We start from the raw sequence: 23403 nt of genomic DNA on the forward strand, positions 1-23403 counted from the left end.
GTGTAAAACAGTGCAAACTAAACAAACAATACAAAATATTTTATATAGTCTAGTCCTCCATCCATAGAGACAAGCAGTGGCGTGATCAGGCCAGGTCAGATCTGTGGAGAGGCGACCCGGCATACGGTAAGAATACATATGTTTAAAGGTGTTTTTGAGCACACATAGTAATATTGACAGTCCAGACAAGACAAGCAGGTGGCGGACACACCCCAGCAGGAAAGCAGCGCACCTTTAATCATTCAGCCACGTGAACTTCGATCTTGCACCTGCACGAGAAACGTAGGCTGTTTTTCAGTTTCAACATCATCAAACAACGATTATATTCCATTATTCCATTATGAATGCAAACATCTGCACCACTCTGAGCGCTATTAAAGTGACACCACGTGCGCCTCTATAACAAACTATGACACAAATGCCTCTCTAATCCACGTTGCGTTTCGTACACAGCGCCCCGGGACCTTTTCCGATCGGCAACAAAAGCCACTACGAAAACCACAAATCCTCTCTCTCCCTCCCTCTGCTCCTCTGTCTCTTTCCCCCCGCTCCTCCCAACTCAGAGCGCCTCCTCGCAACTTCTTCTTACCTCTCCCGGTGTTTTGGACGCACACGCTCCGCTCGGCACCAGCGCGTCCGCCTCCGGGGTCGCGCGTCAAGTCAGTGAGGTTCGCGCGCACAACACTTGGCGAATGAATCGGGGAATCGACACGTGAGTTTACGTCGATGCGTCGTTCGGGACAGCTTCAGGGAACATGCGGGCGCCACACTGACCATGGGACATCACTGAGCACATGCCGCCTCTGCCCCCAAGTTGCTCCCAAGTTCAACATCCACGTCGCCCCAACGCCTTTTCGCCGAAGCGCAATTACGCACGTTCCCAGCCATGGCACCGGTGTGGGACAGACGCGGGCCCGCTCTGCTCCTGCTCTGGAGCTACTGCGTCCTGGCGGAGTCGGCGTTCACGAACTTCACGCTGGACAACGAATTCCACTCGAGTTTCATCCACCGCCGCCTGAAGAGCCAGGAGCGCAGAGAGATGCAGCGGGAGATCCTGTCGATCCTGGGGCTGCCGCACCGGCCCCGGCCCCACCTGCACGGGAAGCACAACGCGGCCCCCATGTTCATGCTGGACTTGTACAACGCGATCACAACGGACGTGGAGGGGAGATACTCGTACCCGTACAAGCCCGTGTTCACCACGCAGGGGCCCCCGATAGCCAGCCTGCAGGACAACAACTTCTTGAACGATGCAGATATGGTCATGAGCTTTGTCAATCTCGGTGAGCAGCATTTCCCCCCCCCCTGTTTTCTATAACTAAATCACAGCTGTGCAAATGTCAAAACACGCGGTTGTCTTTCTGATTGTACTGTGTGATCCACAGCTGCTCTGATAGTCCATAGAAGAACATGCGTTTCCATAACCTGGGTGCAGTTCTCCGCTAATGTGCAGGAGTGTCACATTCCAGTGTTTCTCTCTCAAACAGCCTTGCAATCAGCTAAAGGCTCAGGTGCTGGAGCTTCAGATGCAGGACTAATATGTCAGCCACATGTTATCTAAAGAATGAGCAAGTCAACAGCAGATAGGTTCAAAGTGCACCCTGACTTCCTTAGACTATGAACATGATTTCTTTAGTTTACACTTTATACTTTTGGTTCATTAACATACCGTAATATTGCACGGACTTATGTTTCTTTGGGGCACATTCTTGGAAGTGCTTTTCGATGGCTCAACACCAGATATGTATTATCTTTATATTTCCACATAAACATTCTTATCAATGTGTTTATTGATGCCAATTGGCTTTAGGTGATAGAATTACCCGAGTGCAAATTAACACAGCATTTGGAAATAGTTAGATAGTGACATTGTACCTGTCAGCTTTAATAAAAAAAAATAAAAAAAATCTTTACACTACTTGTGCTGCGCAGTTTACTTCTAATATTCCAATTTTGACAACATTTAATTTAAAAGTGGAAAGAGAAATACTTACTATTACTAAGTAAATGTACAGTTACACGGCTAAAATACTCTCAATTACAAGGTTGTTTATTTGGATTCCCACCAGGAAACAAAAAGCCACAACTACAACTACTGCTGCCAAATTTGTGTTTGTGTATAAATCTAAAGTACACATGCAAAATTATCTTATAAGTATTTTATACAAAACTCAAGTTATTAAACATTTTAAAGCTCAATTAATGATGGCAAATCAGAGCAGACAATGTGGTGTCATTATGTGATGTTTAGAAATGAGCAGAGACAACATTGAGACAGCTGTGCTTTGGAATGATTGGGACGTGTAACTCATCCTGTAATGAAGTACATTTACATGGCTAGAAATATACTCAATATTACTTGAATAGTAGTAATACAATTTGTAATTAGTTACTTTCCACCCCTGAAATTCTAAATACATTTGCTTGTAACCCTGAAGGAAACTCATTTCTGGGTCACATTGGCAAGTAAAAGGGAGGTGACATATAGTGCAGTGTGTAATTACTGTGGGAGCTACTGCATTGTGACTATTTTTGACAGGCTGTGACACAGATGGATTCGACCACAGAGGCTCAAAGTCGAGGGCTTGTGTTGTAAGGTAGAGCTTAAGAAAGGAAGTATGGAAAGTCACAGTTTGGACTCATTCATTCAGACAGCATCTATTCATGGTACAACGGTGTATATGTGTATTCATAAGTTCTTTATCACAAGAATAGTTGGTAACTTTCGGGTTATGTTTGGCATCCTTTTTGTGAGAATATAATATACGGTATATAATATGTACATTGCCAGTGAAAGAGAAGTTCATAGTTAGGCTATAGGTCCTGACCCTTGTGTGATGTTCAGTAACAGTGGCAGATATTTTACAGCTTTTCACAGTCACTGCTGCTGCTGAAAAAAATTGACAGTTTCCTCTTGGAGTTCCATTTTGGCTCAAATTTGTTTTCCATAAAATAAATGTGACAGCTATTTAAATTTTCCCCAAAACACCAGCCCACAGCTTCCATGCCAGCTTGTATTAGTCAGACTTGTTCACTAAAATCTTTCCTGTTTTCTTTCATTTGGGTCATTTGTCATATTTTTCCCGCAGAGGAATAGGAAATGCTTTGATGTATTTTACTATCTTGCTCCTCTAAGAGCACACATCTTCCATGTGGATGACCTATTAAGAAGCACATTGTCTCTGTGCTGTGTCCAGTGAGGGCGGGTGTGGGCTCTGGGACAGACCCCAGGCCAGGGACGTCCCCTCATTGAGTCACTTGACTTTAGGAGAGCCAGCTGTGTAAATGGCTTACTGCATACATCCAGAATGTACACGGCTAAATGCAACGCATGTCGCCCTGATGCAGGGCGTGTGCCGCGTGCAGGACATAGGCCAGGGTCTTAACACAACACATACGGCTAAAGGGGCATATATTCTCTAAATTAAAGCTGGGGTCAAAAGTTTAGCATTACTATAGTTGTTTACTGTAACCAAGGAGTTCATTTGTAAATATTCTTACATAAGAGTTTTTATTAACCGAGGTCATCTGGCATAAGCCCCTGGCCACTGTGCATTAAGGCATTTCCTCTTGAACAAACCACAGCTTCCAGGCTTCTGGCTGCTCCTCCTGCCTGCCCTCCACTTCATTCACTTCCACTCACCCAAGTCCATCTGAGTGAGGCATGCTCACTCACTGCCTCATCTAACTACCTGTTACGTTTATCCCAAACCACAGAAAAGGCACATGACTGGGATGACTGTTATCTTCTTCCTGTGTGATTTAACGAGGAGCAACTTCGTCACCTTTATTTACGTGCGTAGCATTAGTCATTCAATTTTATTTACCTATTCTTGCAGTACACATGTACGTACAACATTTTTAGAAGGTCAAATATTTAATTAAAGCCGCGGTAGCGACGATGATGGCTCTCGCCACCCCGCGACCGCTTTCCCAGACTTGTTGTTGTTGTTGTTGTTTTATGGCGGTTGGCATCCAATTGTTGCATTACCGCCAGACTTTGTTCCTCAGACTTTTCGTAGTTGTTGTTGTTGTTGTTGTTGTTTTATGGCGGTTGGCATCCGAGTGTTGCATTACCGCCAGACTTTATTCCTCAGACGTTTCGTAGTCCTCAGACTCTGTCGTAGTCCGTAAAAGTACTCCTTCCATTGCTTTGGTGTTACAAAGCCCATGAGGTCATGATATGACTTTGTGACTAGAATAGTTGTTGTGTTGTTGTTGTTGTTGTTGTTGTTGTTGTTGTTGTTTTATGGCGACTTTTCGTAGTCCTCAGACTCTGTCGTAGTCCGTAAAAGTACTCCTTCCATTGCTTTGGTGTTACAAAGCCCATGAGGTCATGATATGTCTTTGTGACTAGAATAGTTGTTGTTGTTGATTCCAGACTTTATTCTTTAGACTTTAGACGTTATTCTTTAGACTTTATTCTTTAGACTTTTTGTCTTTAGACTTTATTCTTTATTCTTTAGACTTTATTCTTTAGACTTTATTATTTAGACTTTATTCTTTATTCTTTAGACTTTATTCTTTAGACTTTTTTTCTTTAGACTTAAAAGACTTTATCTTTAGACTTTAGACTTTATTCTTTACATTATTCTTTAGACTATTCTTTAGATTTTTATTCTTTAGACATTATTCTTTAGACTATTCTTTAACTGTCTGAGGAAGAACAAGCCCTGGACTAAAACTGTGAGGAGACCTTGCTCAACACCCGGTCTGGAGAGACGGGAGATGGCGGAGGAGAGTGGATCGGGGATGGAAGACGTTCTGGACGGCGTGGAGGAGCAGCCTTTTCTGCCTGCACGTGCCCGGAAACGTAAAAAGTCCCTTAGCTCGTCCGAGGGTTCTGGGAATGAGCAGCAGGATGAGGCTGAAGCTATTGATATCCGGAGTGAGAGCAGAGACTGTAAGGTGATCATAAAGCTTGCACAGGATAGTGCATCCTTTAAGGAGTGGAATTCAGTGGCATTGTCAAAGAGCCTAACTGTAGCTGTGGGAGTGATCAAGAGTGCGAGTGTCCTTAAAGATGGCTCGCTGCTGGTCGTGTGCAAGGACGCGGCTCAGCAACGGAAGGCGATTGGAACTAAACGTCTGGGTGGAAAGGACATTCTTGTGTCTGATGCTGAAAGAAACACGGTCAGAGGAGTTATCGTAGGTGTCCCTACGGCGACGTCTGTGGATGAAGTTAAGGAGAATTTGACTGGAGCTACGGTGGTGGACGCTAGGCGGTTGAAGGTGACCCGGTCTGGGGTAAGATGTGATAGCTTGTCGGTAATGGTAACGCTTGAAGGGAGGTGCCTGCCTAGTAAGGTGTTCATTGGGTTCATGTGCCATGACGTTAGGCCATATGTTCCACCGTCCCTGCGTTGCTTTAAGTGCCAGCGCTTTGGGCATATTGCAGCGGTCTGTAGAGGGAGGCAAAGATGTGGTAAATGTGCAGGAGATCACGAGTATGGGAAGTGTGACGTGGGAGCAAAACTGAAGTGCTGTAACTGTGGGGAAGAACATAGCTCTGCCTATGGGGGATGCATGTTTAGCAAAAGAGCTGCTGAGGTGCAGAAAATGAAGGTCTCTCAAGGTATATCCTATGCAGATGCAGTCAAGAAAGTTTCAAGTAACGAGTTTAGAGTAAATACAGAGAGAGGAGCCAGCGCTGCTCCCAGCCAGGGCGAAATGAGAAAGGCCAGCGTGGCTCCCAAGAAGTGTGAAGGTTTCAAGAGTGGAGGTCCCAAGTGTGCAGGTTCCAGAATTAATGAGAATACCTTGGTTGTGGATAGAGAGGATTTTGTACTCTTTATGGTGGATGTTGTAAACTGTGCTGCTCAGACTCAAAGCAGAACTGAAAGGATCAGGATCATTGCTAAAGCTGCAGGGAGATTCCTTGGAACAAAGGAGCTTGATTGGGCAGATATAGAAAACAGGCTTAAGGCGCTAAATGGGAGTCGGAGTGATGGGGGTCTGCTTTTGGGGAGTCAGAGTGATCAGAGTGACGAGATGGGGGTGGGGGTGGTCTCCTGTCCTCGTCCAGTCTCGTAGACGCACGGCTACCAAGCAGCGACATCAGTGGAAATATTAAAGCCTATAGAATGAAGCCTAAAGAATAAAGCTGTACGGTGGAAGCACCGAACGTCAAAGAAGGAGAGGAAGATGAAGAAGAGTCTCCCTGGAATAAAGCCGGTTGGTCTCTGAAACAACAACAACTATTCTAGTCACAAAGACATATCATGACCTCATGGGCTTTGTAACACCAAAGCAATGGAAGGAGTACTTTTACGGACTACGACAGTCTGAGGACTACGAAAAGTCTGAGGAATAAAGTCTGGAGGTAATGCAACAATTGGATGCCAACCGCCATAAAACAACAACAACAACAACAACAACAACAACAACTGGGCGAGGACAGGAGACCACCCCCACCCCCATCTCGTCACTCTGATCACTCTGACTCCCCACAAGCAGACCCCCATCACTCCGACTCCCATTTAGCGCCTTTAGCCTGTTTTCTATATTTGCCCAATCAAGCTCCTTTGTTCCAAGGAATCTCCCTGCAGCTTTAGCAATGATCCTGATCCTTTCAGTTCTGCTTTGAGTCTGAGCAGCACAGTTTACAACATCCACCATAAAGAGTACAAAATCCTCTCTATCCACAACCAGGGTATTCTCATTAATTCTGGAACCTGCACACTTGGGACCTCCACTCTTGAAACCTTCACACTTCTTGGGAGCCACGCTGGCCTTTCTCATTTCGCCCTGGCTGGGAGCAGCGCTGGCTCCTCTCTCTGTATTTACTCTAAACTCGTTACTTGAAACTTTCTTGACTGCATCTGCATAGGATATACCTTGAGAGACCTTTATTTTCTGCACCTCAGCAGCTCTTTTGCTAAACCTGCATCCCCGTAGGCAGAGCTATGTTCTTCCCCACAGTTACAGCACTTCAGTTTTGCTCCCACGTCACACTTCCCATACTCGTGATCTCCTGCACATTTACCACATCTTTGCCTCCCTCTACAGACCGCTGCAATATGCCCAAAGCGCTGGCACTTAAAGCAACGCAGGGGCGGTGGAACATATGGCCTAACGTCATGGCACATGAACCCAATGAACACCTTACTAGGCAGGCACCTCCCTTCAAGTGTTACCATTACCGACAAGCTGTCACATCTTACCCCAGACCGGGTCACCTTCAACTGCCTAGCGTCCACCACCGTAGCTCCAGTCAAATTCTCCTAAACTTCATCCACAGACGTCGCCGTAGGGACACCTACGACAACTCCTCTGACCGTGTTTCTTTCAGCATCAGACACAAGAATGTCCTTTCCACCCAGACGTTTAGTTCCAATCGCCTTCCGTTGCTGAGCCGCGTCCTTGCACACGACCAGCAGCGAGCCATCTCTAAGGACACTCGCACTCTTGATCACTCCCACAGCTACAGTTAGGCTCTTTGACAATGCCACTGAATTCCACTCCTTAAAGGATGCACTATCCTGTGCAAGCTTTATGATCACCTTACAGTCTCTGCTCTCACCCCGGATATCAATAGCTTCAGCCTCATCCTGCTGCTCATTCCCAGAACCCTCGGACGAGCTAAGGGACTTTTTACGTTTCCGGGCACGTGCAGCCAGAAAAGGCTGCTCCTCCACGCCGTCCAGAATGTCTTCGACCACCGATCCACTCTCCTCCGCCATCTCCCGTCTCTCCAGACCGGACAATCATGACCTCATGGGCTTTGTAACACCAAAGCAATGGAAGGAGTACTTTTACGGACTACGACAGAGTCTGAGGACTACGAAAAGTCTGAGGAATAAAGTCTGGCGGTAATGCAACAATTGGATGCCAACCGCCATAAAACAACAACAACAACAATAATATGAATAATGAATAATAAGAATAATAAATAATAAGAACCCTGGCAAGAACAAAGAATGGCTCGAGCCAATTAATTGCGTCATATTGCTATAAAGTTGTACGTTGCTGCTGACACGTTTATGAACTAGGACGAGATGTTTGCTATGTTTCTTATGACGGAGTTTTCTGGGAGGTTCTGTTGTAAATAAAAGCATATAAATATCTAACCATTGACAAGCATGTGCTACCCAGTTTTGTGTAATTGCAGGCAGTTCGGCTCCTGTTAATCCAGAGCAGATGTGGCACATTTAACAGAAAGTGGAAAACAAACATGTCGCCGGTGTTTTATTTATTTCGCTGTTATTATGCATCAATTAGAAATCCATTGTCTCACATTAGCTAATACTGGATTACACGTTTCATTTATGTACACAATGAGTCAGTGCCCATAGCAGGTCATTATTTTGTGTTGCCTGGGTGACCTGCCACCTGTCTCAGTGCACCCACACCCTTCATGTGCTCCCCAGAGCTCCTCCTGCAAAACTAGCAACATAATTTTATTTCACAAGGATTCGGAACTAAATTTGAGCAGGTTTTTGAGAACTGCTCAGGCTGAACATTCTCAAAATATACAGGCTTTGGACAGTGTCTAGTGTGTATTATCCCAGGATTTGTTGATGATGGAGCATAGTTGCATCAATGAAATTTCCCCATGTGGGACAATAAAGGAATATCTTATCTTATTTTATCTTATCTTATCTTCGTATTAATTCAAGTTTCTTCCACACTAGTCCTAGTTTGGGCCTGGTCTGAGCCTAGTTTAGTTCTGATATAGACTTGTAGGCCCTGTATTTGTCCTGTTGTTGTCCAGGTTTAGTTTTAGGTTAAGTATTCGTTCACACTTATCGTTTTCTTATCCTAAACGGAGCCCATTTTAGTCCTGATGTCGACTTGGTTTGGTCATCTTGTTTAGTCCGATCAGTCCTGGTTCAGTTTCGTCATGGCTTCGTACCATTTTTGATTTGGTGAATGTGCAATTGTGAACGCACTTAGTCCCTTTAGTGATGTGTGCGTGTTTAGTTTGAGTCATTTAATTTAGTGTTTTAGTTTTGAGCTAAACGTACAAAAGTTTAAAAGTATGTGCAGTAAGAGGCATTATACATTATACTAAGAGGGCTTACATCACAGCCTGTGCCTCATAAATATACATCATTAACATATAAATATTAGATAAAACTTGCTATAAATGAAACACACAATACAAGTTTCACTGAAAAATAAGATCTCTGAAGGAGTCTGGATTGCATCTGTGTTAGAGGCATTGTTGTTTTACAGTTAAACACATTTGAGCATATTTCTAGTGACGGTATAACCTTCTTAAATCTGTCCTGTCATGTGATTTTTCTCTCTACCCCTCCTGATTCTCATTGCTCCCTAAAATCTTCACACTAATGCAGATGTTTCCCTGAAGGCCTGTACAGATGTGCTTGGAAACTTTATCTTTTCTGAGTCCAACAAGTCCCCTCATCTTGACCTCCAATCTATCTCCCTATCTTCACGCACGAAACAACATATGATACAACACCTTCCCTGCGCTCACCTCCTCGAATCAACATTGATGATTGTCAGTGAAATCCCGGGTTTAATTAGTGAGATTCAATACGCTCCCTTCAGCGTTGCGTGATGTTTGGTCTCCCGGCTTCTTCCTCTGGAGATTTGAGCCGCCTGTGCTCAAAGACATAAAATATTTCAACACTTTCTCAAGTTCTTTTTGTGTTTTTCCACACCCCACCCCCTGCACTTTCGCACATGGAATCCTAAACTTCCCAAATGTGTTATCTTTTATAATTTAAATTCTTTGCCGTGCCAGACATGTTTTTCACATGAAGATTAAAAAATGTAGACTCAAAACATGAACGTAAGAGGAGCAGTGGTAGATAAATAGACAGTGCTACGTATTCCATTTACATTGTACAACTTTAGATGATACTTTTACATAAATCTATTTTCAGACAACAATATTTGGATGATACAGAATATAAACTTTTTTGCGGTGTCAGACATATCCTTGAAGTTCACTGTTCTGACTGGTTGTAATCACTTCTTTGCTCTTTCTGTCAGTGGATAGCTTTGTCTGTCGCGCTGACTGCCACTGTGAAAAACACTTATGGAGTTTGGCCAAAAGGAATGTTTCTGGAGCTAATTAGTGTTATTGAGTGCATGTTTTATGGCCTTCTGCTGGTCAGGGAGTGAACAGCAGCGGAGGAATGTTACTCTTGGTACAGAGGATCTTAGCGTTTTTAAGGTAATATTTGAAAGCAACATAGTAAAGTTTACTTTTTGGAGTGGTTTGTAAACTGTTTGTAATCAGTATTTCTGCTGATTTTGTCTCTTTACAGCGTTACAGATTAGACAAAGATGAATAATGCATGATTCAAATCAATCGTAATGCAAGATTAACTCTTATCTTGTGTTTTTATACTAAGGAATAGGTTTGATATTCCATACAAATTTCATAACCCACACTGATAATTTAAACTGCTCTTTTTGGAATGTCATTTCAGCACAAAATTTGTATCGATCAGTATCTGATTTTCTAAACTAAAATATTAACATTGTTTTAATTGTCTATAGTCTGTATTTCCATAAAACTAGCTACATACTGTCATACCAATTCTATTGATATGGTTCAATTGAGCGTCGTCTAAAGTTACGCAGCCCCACATGATTTTCAGACCTTGTTAGATTCTTTTAGTGTATTATTCTTTATTTGATAGTCACCTGTTGAGCCTGGGAGTCCTGTATGACATCTGGCGGTACATAACAGAGACTGGGCCAAGCAGAGAAGACAGTTGCTGGGAGAGATGATGAAACACACTGCGGGTGGGACTCGATATTGTGGCAAGTGGTCAAAAGGCCCAGATGTACAGAGCAGCGGGTGTTCTCGCTATCCCTGTATGATGGACTGAGCGCGGTCACTGCCAGGAATGTAGAACCCGTACTAGTTTCTCCAATCAATCTCCGGTGGCAGGTTAACTTGATCTTGAATCTTGAAATGCCTCTAAATGAAGACAGAAATGGTTGGAAAATGAGCCACAGCATGATAAATGTGCCGTTTTTTTTTTTTTTTAATGGAAGTTACTTTGGCATTGCCTTATCAGGAGTGCATTCAGACTCCCCTCCCTGCACATCTGCAACCCCAGGTACCAAGCAGTGAAATCCACATGCGATTGCAGCCGGGGAGCCGAGTTCTTTTCAAACAAAACAAATAAAACATTTTTAGAAAGCATATTAAAAGAATACCAGACATTTTAGGGCAACATCTACTGGCTTTGTCTGTTTACATTCTGTCCGATTTCTGTAGCCAAGCCACCTAGCTCTTTCAGTCACCAGCTGCACCGGTGATGTATTCACCCTAGCGGAAATTGCGTTAGCTGAACCCTGTAATACTGGCCAGATTCCTGTGCAAGATCCAACAGCCAAAATCAAAGCCCATAAAAGCCTAGGAACAACTATACGCAAGTGTTTTTTTATGATTGCTAGTGAAAAATAACATCCGTGCAATGTGCAATATGAAATTTTGCTGTCCGGTTGCTATTTATTTTTATGCAGTTCAGTCCAAATTGCCGGAAGAAGAGATTTAGGAAAAGCTGTTAAAATGTGTCAGTTTTCCTGTCGATTGTTAATAGTATTGCAAAATCCTAAGGTTTTATGTAGTTGTGCCACTGTGCTCTTAAATGAAAGTCTTAGAGGTCTTTAGGAAGAGGGAGACTTGACTGGGTGAAATGGGTGTGCCCCATTCAGTCACCAAATGAAAGAACCTCCAATAACAAGAGGTTAAAGGGAAGAGTGAGAGGGGGAATGTCAAAAAGCTGTGGTTCCATAAGTTGTTTTATCCTGCCGAAGAGAGGAAGTGCGCTGGTTATGGAAGGATTAGCAGTGGAGGATATTATTCCTTGGCATGGTAAGGTCTGTCACCACATTAAATCACATGCCAAAGTTGGGTGACTGCACAAAGTTAGGCTGTGGTTTCCTTTGCCCCAAGGCAAAGGAAAGTGCCTAATGTACAAGCTGTGAGATTTATTTTGTCAGCGGTTAAGTAGACATAAGATTTGATCCAAAAGCTAAAGGATGTTGTTGGTAAAGCACATACGAAATACATCTCAGATGACCAAACTCAGGTAAATGTTACTGTAAAGATACAGTAGCTCAAATGTGTGTGAACTGCCAGGTGTCATGGGATCAAAGATGAATGCCCCAAAGTCATTATCGTACTTTTTTGTACTACTCTACTTGTAAGTATCGACTCATCTTACCTTGTGTCCGGCTTTGATTCGGAAAAATCATAAAACACTTGCCATTTAGATTCCAAATGAATGTATTTTAAGCATGTTATATGGAGTGTAAGTGATATAAGATGTTTTTTATTCATATCTTAGCTGAGAAATTCACAATTGAGTTCTATACACCAGTGGTCTATCTACCAAGAAATGACTGGTTAGTACAGGTACCGTTTTTAAAAGCTCTTGAGAAAGGAAGAAAGTGGTCAGTAATGCTGTGTTTCATCTTACCCAGGCCCCAGTGCCTTTAGGCTGAGGATCTCACAAAGGTTTGATCTGACCACAAGTCTTAAATGTAAGGACTCCTCTTCCTGTGGTCGCTGTTTATACGTGAGCACGGGCATGAAAGCAGCTGAGAGGCACAGGGCTGTGGTGAGTTAATGGTCATTAAGAGCGAGTAAGTTATAGCATCAAACTCCACTGACCCTTTCCCTACAGCGGCAGAAATACATCACAGGAGCATGATGTCATCACAAATTGCCAGTGGCCAGGATGTTTCCAAACCTGATAATCACCCCACTGTGTGTAGTCACCAGATCCTCAGAGATCAGACCCTCTGTGTTGTACAAACACGTCTTCTTCAGGACCTGTATTTCTTCCATTTCCTCTGTTTACTGGATGGAAAGTTTGACTTGTTTTGCTTTGGTTTTAGAGTTGTGAGTAATGGAGATGCTACTGCACATCCTTTTATAACTATTATGACCATTTCATGCAAGCGTTAATATTTGAGAACGATTTTCCCCCAATAACTAAAATCCAGCCGTAATGTATAATTTTGACAGTTTTCTTTATTTTGAACCAATCCCTTGTGGAAGAGAGGTGAGAGCAGGGTGTGATCTCTTCCCCGCTGTGCGGCGGAAGCAGACATGTTTAGACTGAGGGGTGTGAGGGCGCCGGACAGACACTTGAGCTAATGTGAGCCGTCATGGCTGTCCACTGCTGCTGTGGGACCTGAGGTGTGAGAGAAGTGTCCTGGGCCAGCCAGGCACAGCAGAGCCGATGAGGAAAAACTGTAGAAGGAAAACAAGGCTGTGAGAGTTTGGCCTTGAGCTGTGCACGCTGCTAAACAAGATGAGGAAACGGAAGTTCTGTAGGAGGCATAAATCTTGTAGATGCGAACGAAATACAGTAGTAGCTCTCTTGTTGCCAACGCCTTTTGGGATGAGAGAAAAAGCAATCACCATTGTCCCGGTTCCTCAGATGTGTGCACTGTACTGCTGTGTAGTTAAGCGGAGAACACAAACCAATGATATGGCCTAATGTTGTATCATCAGCCTATCATCAGGAAGATTACAGGTTTCCTCAAACTAAGAAGAGATGCCCAGTGGCAAAATGTTTACATTCATCTCAAATGATAGTTTATCAAAGGCCAGCATGTTTTATTCATAAACATGCTGGAACATTTGGAGGCAATTTCACAATGTGTGTGTGGGAACACCTGTGCCTCTTAAAGCTAAGGGCTTATCTGACATGTTTGTGGTGCAGTCTCTTTGTGACACAGGGTGTGATGGCTACTCACTTCCTTCCAAAGGAAGTTATAAAGACACCCGCTTGAGTCTAAGTACTATGGTCCTTGTCTAATGACTACCATATACTGTGAAGAAAATGGATGCAGAAATGTGGCAAATCCTAGAACCCTTTGGCTCTCTGAGTGATGGTGAAAGGAAATGATAGATGGAGTGTCTACAGACGGTTCATGAGGAATGAAAATGCAGAATGAAGTGATAGAAATACTTGGTGTGGGTGTTTCACAGCGGCAGCCAGCTGCTCTCTCAAGCAAAGATAAAGAGCTTTACAGTAAAGGGCCCGGCTGCTCTGGAGGCAGAGGTCTGGGGTTAAAGGGAGTGCACCTGCTTTGAGCTGGTAACGAGCGCGCACAGCCTTTCAAGGTTTAGAAGGACATAAAACTGTGAGACAACATGTCACTAAAACTTGATGGAAACATGTTTTCTGAACATGCATGATCTAAGGGTATGTCTTTTATTGTTTTTATTGCCCTCTACAGTTTATTCCGGTTGCCTGCAGTCTGCCACCTCGCTGATGTCTCTAAATCCCACACACCGATCAAGTGGTAATTACACTGGTTCAGCGATAAGTGTGAACTGAGCATTACCATGCTGCTGATTGCTGCCAACAGCTTTAGCTACCAACAACCTCAAAATGTATGCACTGTCAACACATTCAGCGTCATGTTGTAAGAAGTAATCCCGATGAAAGACCTGATAGATGCGACGCCCACCTCACAGGCCGGGCACAAGTGTGGACAGAAAGTGGGATGTAGTATAAAGGACTGGGTGATGCAGAGCGTAAGTAGGACAACAAGTTGATAATGAGTTGCAGTGCTGTTATGAGGAGCTGGCCTTGAACTGTATTGTTTTCTATAGGCGAGTGTTTAAACCATATGTGTGCCTGCAGAAGAGGAAGGACAATGGTTGAGCCCAAAGCCAGGCTCCTTAATGACCAGCAGAGAGCCAAGCGGTCCCTCTCTCAGCAGTAATTAGATCCTTCTTTACTCCGGCTCTGGCCAATCAGCTCACAGTGCAGCCTTTGTACCCACTCCGTCACCAACTGGCTTTAATAGAGATGCAGAGTCTGTGGGCAAAGCATGAACTCAAAGCCATGCTGAGAAAGTGGCAGGTGTGCAATAGGAAGTCACACTGTACTTTTCGCACTTACCTCACTGCACCTGCACGGCAAACAGGACAGACTAATGACATTATAGGGTATCTCTTATTTAACTGTTGCCTTAATTGTGTAACAGGAGTAAGAGGTTACTACTAAACATTAAAACAACAAAATATCCTGTCTCTTTTGGGTGTTAAGTATACAACTCGCTTCTTGTAATTCTTCTTGTAAGTTTAGAAAGTCATATTTCACCTCCAATTTGGACTGTCAACAGAATCCCAGCTTAAAAATATAATTGCTTTCAGATATTTCTTACCCAAACTTATTCAGGCTTAAATCTCAGCCTTATCAGTCTCTTGCGTTTTGAGGGATGTACATTGAGGGAAGTTTTATGTTAGATGCCAGTCATTTCCCCAGGCTTTGTTCCAGCACATTGAGTACACTGGTTGGTACCTTGTGGATGTCTTATTTGGATCCAATGATATTCAAGCGTTTTAAATCAAATGTGTTTAATACATGTTCACTCACATGTGTTTGTTTATGCGTGTGGGGTCCGACTGGCAGTTGAGAAAGAGGCAGCCTGAGGAAGAAGCGGGACACGATGAGAGACGAGGCCCTGACCTCTACGACGTCCCGCTGAGACATGAGAGGTTTGGGGTCAGGGGGGCCAAGTCTGGGGGGTGCCGCGATGGAGGGGATGGAGAGTTCGACTCATGAGAACCAGATGAAGGGCAGCCTTGACGACTCTCTGGAGCGTCCAGAGGAAAAGAAGTAGAAGAAACAGAGGTCGTAAAGCTGTCAGAATGGGCCCGTGTCTCTCTATCATGGTGCTGTGCACACCAGCTGCATTTCTACATATTTTCATGAAAGATTCAATCATGAGCCAACATGTGCATTGCACATACAGTATGTAGTAATACTGTAATCATGTAATTTTTGGGATCAACCCAACTAGTTTTGTCAGTATCTCGCTAACAAGTGATGGAGCGTGGCAAAATATATACAGTAGAAATTTAATATGGCAGCTGCGAATGTTTATTCCTATATAAAATGGAACCTAATATACCTTTTATAGTTTGACTTCCCTGTGACCTCTGTAAAGTGGTCTAAACATGCATTTCTTGATGCCTCTCATGTGTTATACCTTTTTTTTAATTTTGCAGTGGAGCATGACATAGAGTTCTTCCCTCTTCGGCGGCATCATAAGAAGTTCCGCTTCGATCTGTCGAAGATCCCAGAGGGCGAGGCCGTCACTGCGGCTGAGTTCAGGATCTACAAAGACTTCATCCACGAACGATTCGACAACGAAACCTTTCGCATCAACGTGTACCAGGTGCTGGAGGAGCACTCTGACAGGTGAATACACGTTTTATTGACCAAACGTGTTTTAGCCTACAAGTGACTAAAAGGGCCAAAGCCAATGAAAACATATTGTAGTATTGCTTGAAATAATTTTACAGATTATTTATTTATTTTTATTTATATTTGTACACGTTAACAAATTAAGTCTGTAAATAAGATAAGAAAAGCTTTTTTTCCCTCCACAATGGAGAAGTCTCTTCTTAGTTCCATCTCTACCTTCCATCTTCTTTCCTCCACCCAATACCACTGCAGCAGCAGAACCATCAGTCACCTCAGCCACACAATCCTTTCTTCTTCACAACCTGTACCCTTACTGTACTTTTGTTGAGGAGATGGAAGTTTCACCATAAATTTTGGTTTTAATTACAATTTTGATACCTAAAATGCCATAGTTTGAATCAGACAATATCCTGAGCCAAATCAAATTGTAGCTCCACCTTTTTATGCCTCTATATGCATAATAATCAGACCACATGGTTTTACTAAAGGTTTCTGATGTCCAAAGGGAACAACAAAGCCATTTATTCCTTTGCCAGGGACAGGCCTGGATACACAACTGAAGCAAAGCTCTGACACACTATCTGCCTTCGTTGAAAAGAGGTCAGAATACACAAACGGCCCTGTGAAGCGTTTTAGTTCAATCCTCTTTGTTTCTGGACAATACGGTGGACTTGGACATGTGCTGTTTCACACACTGCACTTCACAGTCTCTACTCGTGCAGCTGTGTTGAGGAGCTGGCTCTTTATTTTGGACTTTTTATGTAATGTAATTTTATGGCTCTTCATCAAAGTCTAGTAAATAATGGACAGTGTGTGCTGTATGAAAGGACATAATGTTTATAAAGCCATTATTGTCAATTAAGAAAATGAAGTGTTCCCCTGGGCCTCACCATCTGGAGTTCTGCCTCGCTACCTCCTCTCGCGCTCTGCTCTATCTCCTCCGCTGTTTCGCTCGTCACACTCCTCGTCACACTCCTCTGACCGCCGCGCTCTGCCGCTTCAGCTCCGGTCACTTGGCTTCACTTTGTTGTCCAGGCCGGTTCTTGTAATTGTGCATCCAATACTTGCGGATACATGTGTGTGAAATGTGTTGGCTTAAACTAGGATTGTGCAATTGATCACATTTTAATTTACAACCAATAATTTGTAATGGTCTGATCAGCATGAGTCCTTTTTATTGAGCGGTTTACAATCCTCTGGCAGTAAAAGCAGAAGAAATGTGACTTTTTTGTGTGTTAATGGTAATGATTAAAAGTTAGAAAATTAATAATGGAAGCATTACTTATCCGAATCTAACATTTTGATATATTTTTTCATATCCTTCCAGTCCTAGGTCAAACTTGGGAAGTCAGAAATAATCAGACTTATTCATTATAATTAGGGCTGTACATCTTTAGTTTTTTAGTTTATCAATCAGTCGATGGTGTTTTAGTTGATTACATTTTCACTTTAGCCAGTGTTATGCCTCGTTGCATTTCAGTCAATTAATCAATGCACAGGCCATGTCTTTATTTGATCAAAATTGTCTTTAGTCGACTACAGCCATTATCATCATCATCATTATAGGTGAGGATTTAACAACAGTACTAATCAGATTCTTTGTTTTGTAAGTGTGTAACCTTTCCCCCCCCGTGTGCTTCTTAGAGAGCCGGACCTCTTCCTGCTTGACTCGCGGGTGATCTGGGCGGCGGAGGAGGGCTGGCTGGTGTTCGACATCACAGCCACAAGTAACCACTGGGTTGTGAACCCCGGGCGCAACCTGGGCCTCCAGCTGGCCCTCGAGAGTAGCAGCGGTGAGTTAAATACATGTACTACTATTCTACATAATACTATAGCCTTTATACTGCTAGTGATGCTGAAATATTTGTAGATCTATCAATCAAATAATTGGCAGTTTTCATTAGTTTATCTACAGTATAGTTATAGTTGTTCACTATTATTTATGTTTATTGCATTATATAAAATGGACTATCACAAATGTAATTGTAATGCTGTTCAATAATTAGAGTATTGATTTTTTCTATCTTTCGTTATTTTTGACTGCTTTTTTACAGTTCTTTGAATACACATGTTTCTTTCATTCCTGCATCAATGTTTTTGAATGATGTCATCATATGATGGCTGATATTGCATTTGGTTGAAGCCGTAGACACTGAACTCTTGTGTCAGCACACGCATAAATCAAACTGATTGTCATCAGTCACATCACTCTTTCTCTTCTGTCTTTGATAATGCCCTCAGTGTCATTAGCAGTGGAGCAGAAAATACATTGCTCTGTGGTACAGATAAGATCTGTGGTTCGGATGTTACTCAGAGAAAAGTAGACTAGTTTCTGAGATTATTTTGTCTTTTCAGGGTGACACGATTTTACATGAAGGAAGTAGTAGAATATTTCTTTCATGGCGTGGGAAAGGGTTATGTGTATTTGCATTGGATTTGATCTTAAGGGTTATGGGCGAGCGTGTACAGACAGGGGCATGGGACATCCCGCCGCCAGAGGCGACCCAAAGCCTGGGTTTAGCACTAAACAGGGATCAGGCACATTCTTCAGTGTGTGACGAGCAGATTGTTTGCACGCAAATGCATGTCTTGTACACAAATACACCTACACAAACAACAGAGTTTAATGTGGTCAGATAAGGTCAGAGAAAGAGAGTGAGTGAGTCTGTGACTGCCTGGCTCTGAGTGAGGGGAAGGTCAGGCATACCACTGATTTCACAGACTCCTCTGATTGTATACATTGGCCTTGTACATGTACCGACACCTGTTTGAACCTGCTCTCTGTCTCCCCCTGAAGGTGAAAGCATTCATCCTCGTGTGGCCGGCCTGATTGGCCGCAGCGGGCCTCAGAATAAACAGCCCTTCATGGTGGCCTTCTTCAAAGCCACAGAGGTGCACCTGCGCAGCATTCGATCAGCGTCCGGGGGGAACAAACAAAGGAACTCCAACCGCTCCAAAGCAGCAAAGAACCAAGAAGCTCTGAGAATGGCCAACATCGCAGGTATGGTCGCTGTTGTGGCTGCTGGTTTAATTTGGCTCCGGTTGTCACAAAACAATGCAATGATGCAATTTCTACTTGTGGTCCTTATTTGCATAACACAAGCCAGGACTACTTGAAGTGTATACAGACCAGCACCAAGATTTAGAGCTTTCTAAAACAATAACGAATGGGCTGCATGTGTGTTTCTTTGTGATGAAGGTGCGAGGGGCCAGAGTTTATGTGAAGAGCTGAAACACAAGACTATAATGCACCAGCTTCAAATATCCCTCTGCTCTTTTTGTTTATTTACACAGAGCAGCCAGGCCAAGTTCCCTGTAGTTCCCTGTGTGGAGGTAAAGCAAAGCTGGCTTTTATGGCGGAACACGTGTGGGGCTCTGCAGGCCAACGCGGGGCCACAACACATGCTCCAAATGGAACTTTTTGGATACCGGTGCTGTGCTAACTGAGTGATGAGAAGCAGTTGTACTTGATCATTCCCAGTACACACCACTCTAATGCAATTGAGGGACACAGGGGTCAATGAAAGAACACAGGGAGGATGATAGCGTTCAATCACAAACAGACAAGCCTAATCGCATGAGCATGGGGAAAATATGAGAGAACATATCAAAGGTTTTTTGTCAAACTTAGTGAGTGCGCACACATCTGTTTGAGTCAATGTGACCTCTGTACAGGGTGGCCCTCATTTAGAACAACTTTGAGTGTATCTGGAGGTGATTTACTCCCAAGACTTGTTTATATGTTAACATTTAGTCAGCGATTCTTAATGTCCGATTGTCTAAACTATCTCTGTCTAATGAAGGTCTGACCCTGTAAATAGTTAGTGTTGTGGTTGACCTGAAGAATGGGATTTGTAATTTATTACGGTTGTGTCCTTGTTTGTTACACAGAGAACAGCAGCACTGATCAGAAACAGGCCTGTAAGAAGCACGAGTTGTACGTCAGCTTCAGAGATCTGGGGTGGCAGGTAAGTGCGCTCCACAAAGTCCTGTTTCTGCTTGTTTTACTGATCCACGGCTCATAATGCACTGTTGTAATCCTGGAACATGTTTGTAGTACTCCTGCAAAGTAGTTCATGGCCTTGACCTAAGCTTTTGAAACAGCTTTAAAGCTTTTTCCAGTTGTAATAGTCTGTTCAAAGTCTGACCCTTTGGGCTAAATGTTTGTATCAAAACGCTGTATGCAAGAAGAAATACGCTTTCTCTCTTCATCACCAGGAGTGGACCATAGTGACTAAAAGAAATATCTAAATGTTTTTTTTGCATTATCACAATAACGATTTTTTTAACAATGCATCAGGAATGTGCTAAAGTTTGACTGTTAATGTCTTTTTAGGTTCAAGTTTCACATAAAACATGACTGGACCATAAAATGAACCACAAAATGCACTGGAAAATCATTTCATTCCCTTGTTCAGAGGAATATATTGCATATTTCTGTCTCTTTTGTATGACATTTTTAATAGTTTAAACGCTAGAAGACATATTTGATATTATAATTTAGCATATTAATAATTTGATGTGTCCTCCTGAGAATTTTTAGAAAACCACAAGAAAATAACCTATTATATTCATTATTTTATCTGCTTTTTAAGAGTGTCGTATTGTGCATTTGAGCTGCTTATTATTGCACTAGGTATACGCTTGCAATTAAAGCAGTAGAGGTAAACAATATGTATTATTTCCCTTTGAATTTCAAACATAATTCTATATCTTTTATTCTCAATCCCTCTTTGTTATTCGTTGATCATGTTGCCAGTCGGATCGATCTTGACCAAACTGTGTGTGGTTGTGCCTGGCAGGACTGGATCATTGCTCCGGAGGGCTACGCGGCGTACTACTGCGAGGGCGAGTGTGCCTTCCCATTGAACTCCTACATGAACGCCACAAACCACGCCATTGTGCAAACGCTGGTGAGCCAGGCTTCCAGGAACAGAGGGCGAACACACGCTTTAATCATCCCGGCTATTGTCAGGAAACCGTGCCTGCCTTTTTGGAATTTTGTTACTTCATTGTACTTTTATCCAGTAGAAGTAGCAAACGAAACAGTTGTAATACAAAAAATTCAAAAGTATTCAAAATTACAAGTTTGTATAACTGATTTAGAAAGATTAGAACTCTAAAAGGAGAGAATTTCATTTTTCAAAACTTAAGATATAAGAACAAACATATTTTTTCCCCATAATGCCATTTTAGAGGAAACTGACTTACTAATAAACACTAGATTAGAGGAAAAAATAGGCAAACATTTCACCCAAGTAAGAGTATTGCAACTTAAAAAACATATTTCCCAAGTTGGCCTACAAGTAAAAAGTAGATTCCGCAAAAATGAGTCTCAAAAATGTTTTTTAAAAATCTGAATCCGATTACCTCAGAGCATTTCAGTCTGTGGCTGTGGTTCGGAAGAGTGAAAACGCTTCCGCAGTAAATGTAAAGCAGTAAATGTAACTAATGCGCTCCGTTACTCTATTTCCCAGGTACATTTTATCAACCCGGACACCGTGCCTAAGCCGTGCTGCGCTCCCACGCAGCTCCATGCCATCTCCGTGCTCTACTTCGACGACAGCTCCAACGTCATTCTCAAAAAGTACCGCAACATGGTGGTCAGGGCCTGTGGCTGCCACTAGGACTTTCCGCTTTAGTCTTAAAAACTAAACATAGACGACAACTTCCACTCCGTAGTCTGAGGACTGAACCGAGAGAGACGTTTTTGCTTTTTTTCGACTGAAGAATCTCACAAACAAGCCGACTCTTTTCCTACACACTCTCCACATGTTTGTGCTGTCTACTGTGTATTACCGGGTTCATAAAACAACACTAGAAAGGCCTGCGGGGTGCAATTGAGACGGAGGAGGGCAAATGACTATTGTTGAGTGATTTTGTGGTGTGGTCAGATAAAAATAACAGAAAAAATTAACTCTGTCACTTGTATTAGAGCTGCAGTCAAATCAGGATCGCAGTTTGAGTTGGTGCGATCATCGAACCGCAAAGGCTGCAAATGTTTAGATCGTGGAATGTCCTTCTGCAGTCAAATCCATGACGTTCTGAAATGTATGGGATTCTTGCATTGTGGTTTTGTTTGTCAGTCCTCTCTCAGATGTCGATACCTCTGGAGTTGTTCACGACGCGCACTCCAAACAGAATCTTACTCATTCAAACATTACATTCCGTACGATTTTTAAACAACCCGTGCCATTTCCAGCCTCAACTGTGCTGTATAATCTTTTACAATCAACAATACTTTGTTTAGATCAATATTTTTATAGTTTTTTTTCCCCAGTGATCTAAATATATTTTTTATGATGACCAACCAGGATGAAGATTCTGAATAATTCTATGTACAATATCGTGTAAATATATTTTTTTTTTTTTCAAACAAGATCTGTATTTATTTCCACATGTGTTAAATATGTAACGCTGCATTTTTTTTTAATCCACACATGAACTACAGATGCACAATAATGCCTTTGATCATTCGTCTATTTTAGTGAGGCAGATTGAACTGAATTGAACTCCAGTCAAATGTTTTAACTTAAAATGGAAGATTCCAGATTCCTCTAAAGGTGCACTATGTAACTTTTCTGGTTTAGAGGCTGCTACTTCCTTATTTCCATGAAAATGTAATTGCTTTTCTTGAAATGTTTCACACTGTGGCATTACACTTATATGTCATGCATTTCTTCAATTAAATGTCTTTCTAGTGCTAAAAATGCCTTGAAAAACATTTAATTTAATTGGAACATTCTCAGCAAAGCAGTGACATCACTATGGAGACAGACAGGTGACAGACCCTCCACCAGAAATGTTACACAGTGCACATCAATCAGAGCCACAACATGTCTATCGTGTCATAACTTTTTTGTTTCTCAACATCTTGTCCTGCGCAAGACTATTTCAGGTTCCTACGTCTCTGCTGTAAAACAATCTGTCATATTTAAAGTGGATTTATTTATTGAGGGCGGCTCACCTGTTTTTGCAGAGTTGCCCGCGTCTCAACCAGGTTTTTACTGCTGAACTGCTACAACAATAAACTGAGAAAAAGAAAATATGACCATCGTGAAATGTTTTGTTTTATTGGGAGAAGAAGTCGAACGAAAGTGCCAAGGCAAAACTAATACCGTTTTGTAACACATTCTTGCACACGCCTCTGGTTGGATTGCTGGATTACTGACGTCCAGGAATCTGCTTGTCATAGTTCACATTTTGGAAAAAATATGGTTACAGTTTATGTTCA

General features: G+C 42.5%; 1 protein-coding gene across 1 annotated transcript; it reads left to right on the forward strand.

Moving 5' to 3' along the window:
• The first annotated feature begins 853 nt into the window (after nt 1–853).
• bmp7b (bone morphogenetic protein 7b) lies at nt 854–23215 on the forward strand. The gene is made up of 7 exons (XM_072448958.1): nt 854–1283; nt 15971–16163; nt 17814–17962; nt 18967–19170; nt 20061–20137; nt 20972–21082; nt 21647–23215. Exons 1-7 carry the CDS (start codon nt 887–889, stop codon nt 21794–21796), a joined length of 1281 nt encoding a protein of 426 aa, XP_072305059.1. The 5' UTR covers nt 854–886; the 3' UTR covers nt 21797–23215.
• The last annotated feature ends 188 nt before the right edge of the window (nt 23216–23403 follow it).

Source organism: Eucyclogobius newberryi, unplaced genomic scaffold (genome assembly GCF_026437365.1).
Source record: "Eucyclogobius newberryi isolate DKJ021-1_F unplaced genomic scaffold, fEucNew1.0.hap1 SCAF_17, whole genome shotgun sequence".
In the NCBI taxonomy this organism is placed as follows: Eukaryota; Metazoa; Chordata; class Actinopteri; order Gobiiformes; family Gobiidae; genus Eucyclogobius; species Eucyclogobius newberryi.

What these genes read in the sequence shown, in the direction of transcription:
- bmp7b (XM_072448958.1), top strand. Translation starts at nt 887, where the DNA reads ATGGCACCGGTGTGGGACAGACGCGGGCCCGCTCTGCTCCTGCTCTGG. An exon ending in CATGAGCTTTGTCAATCTCG is followed by an intron (nt 1,284 to 15,970) that starts GTGAGCAGCATT and finishes TTAATTTTGCAG; the next exon opens with TGGAGCATGACATAGAGTTC. An exon ending in GAGAATGGCCAACATCGCAG is followed by an intron (nt 19,171 to 20,060) that starts GTATGGTCGCTG and finishes TTTGTTACACAG; the next exon opens with AGAACAGCAGCACTGATCAG.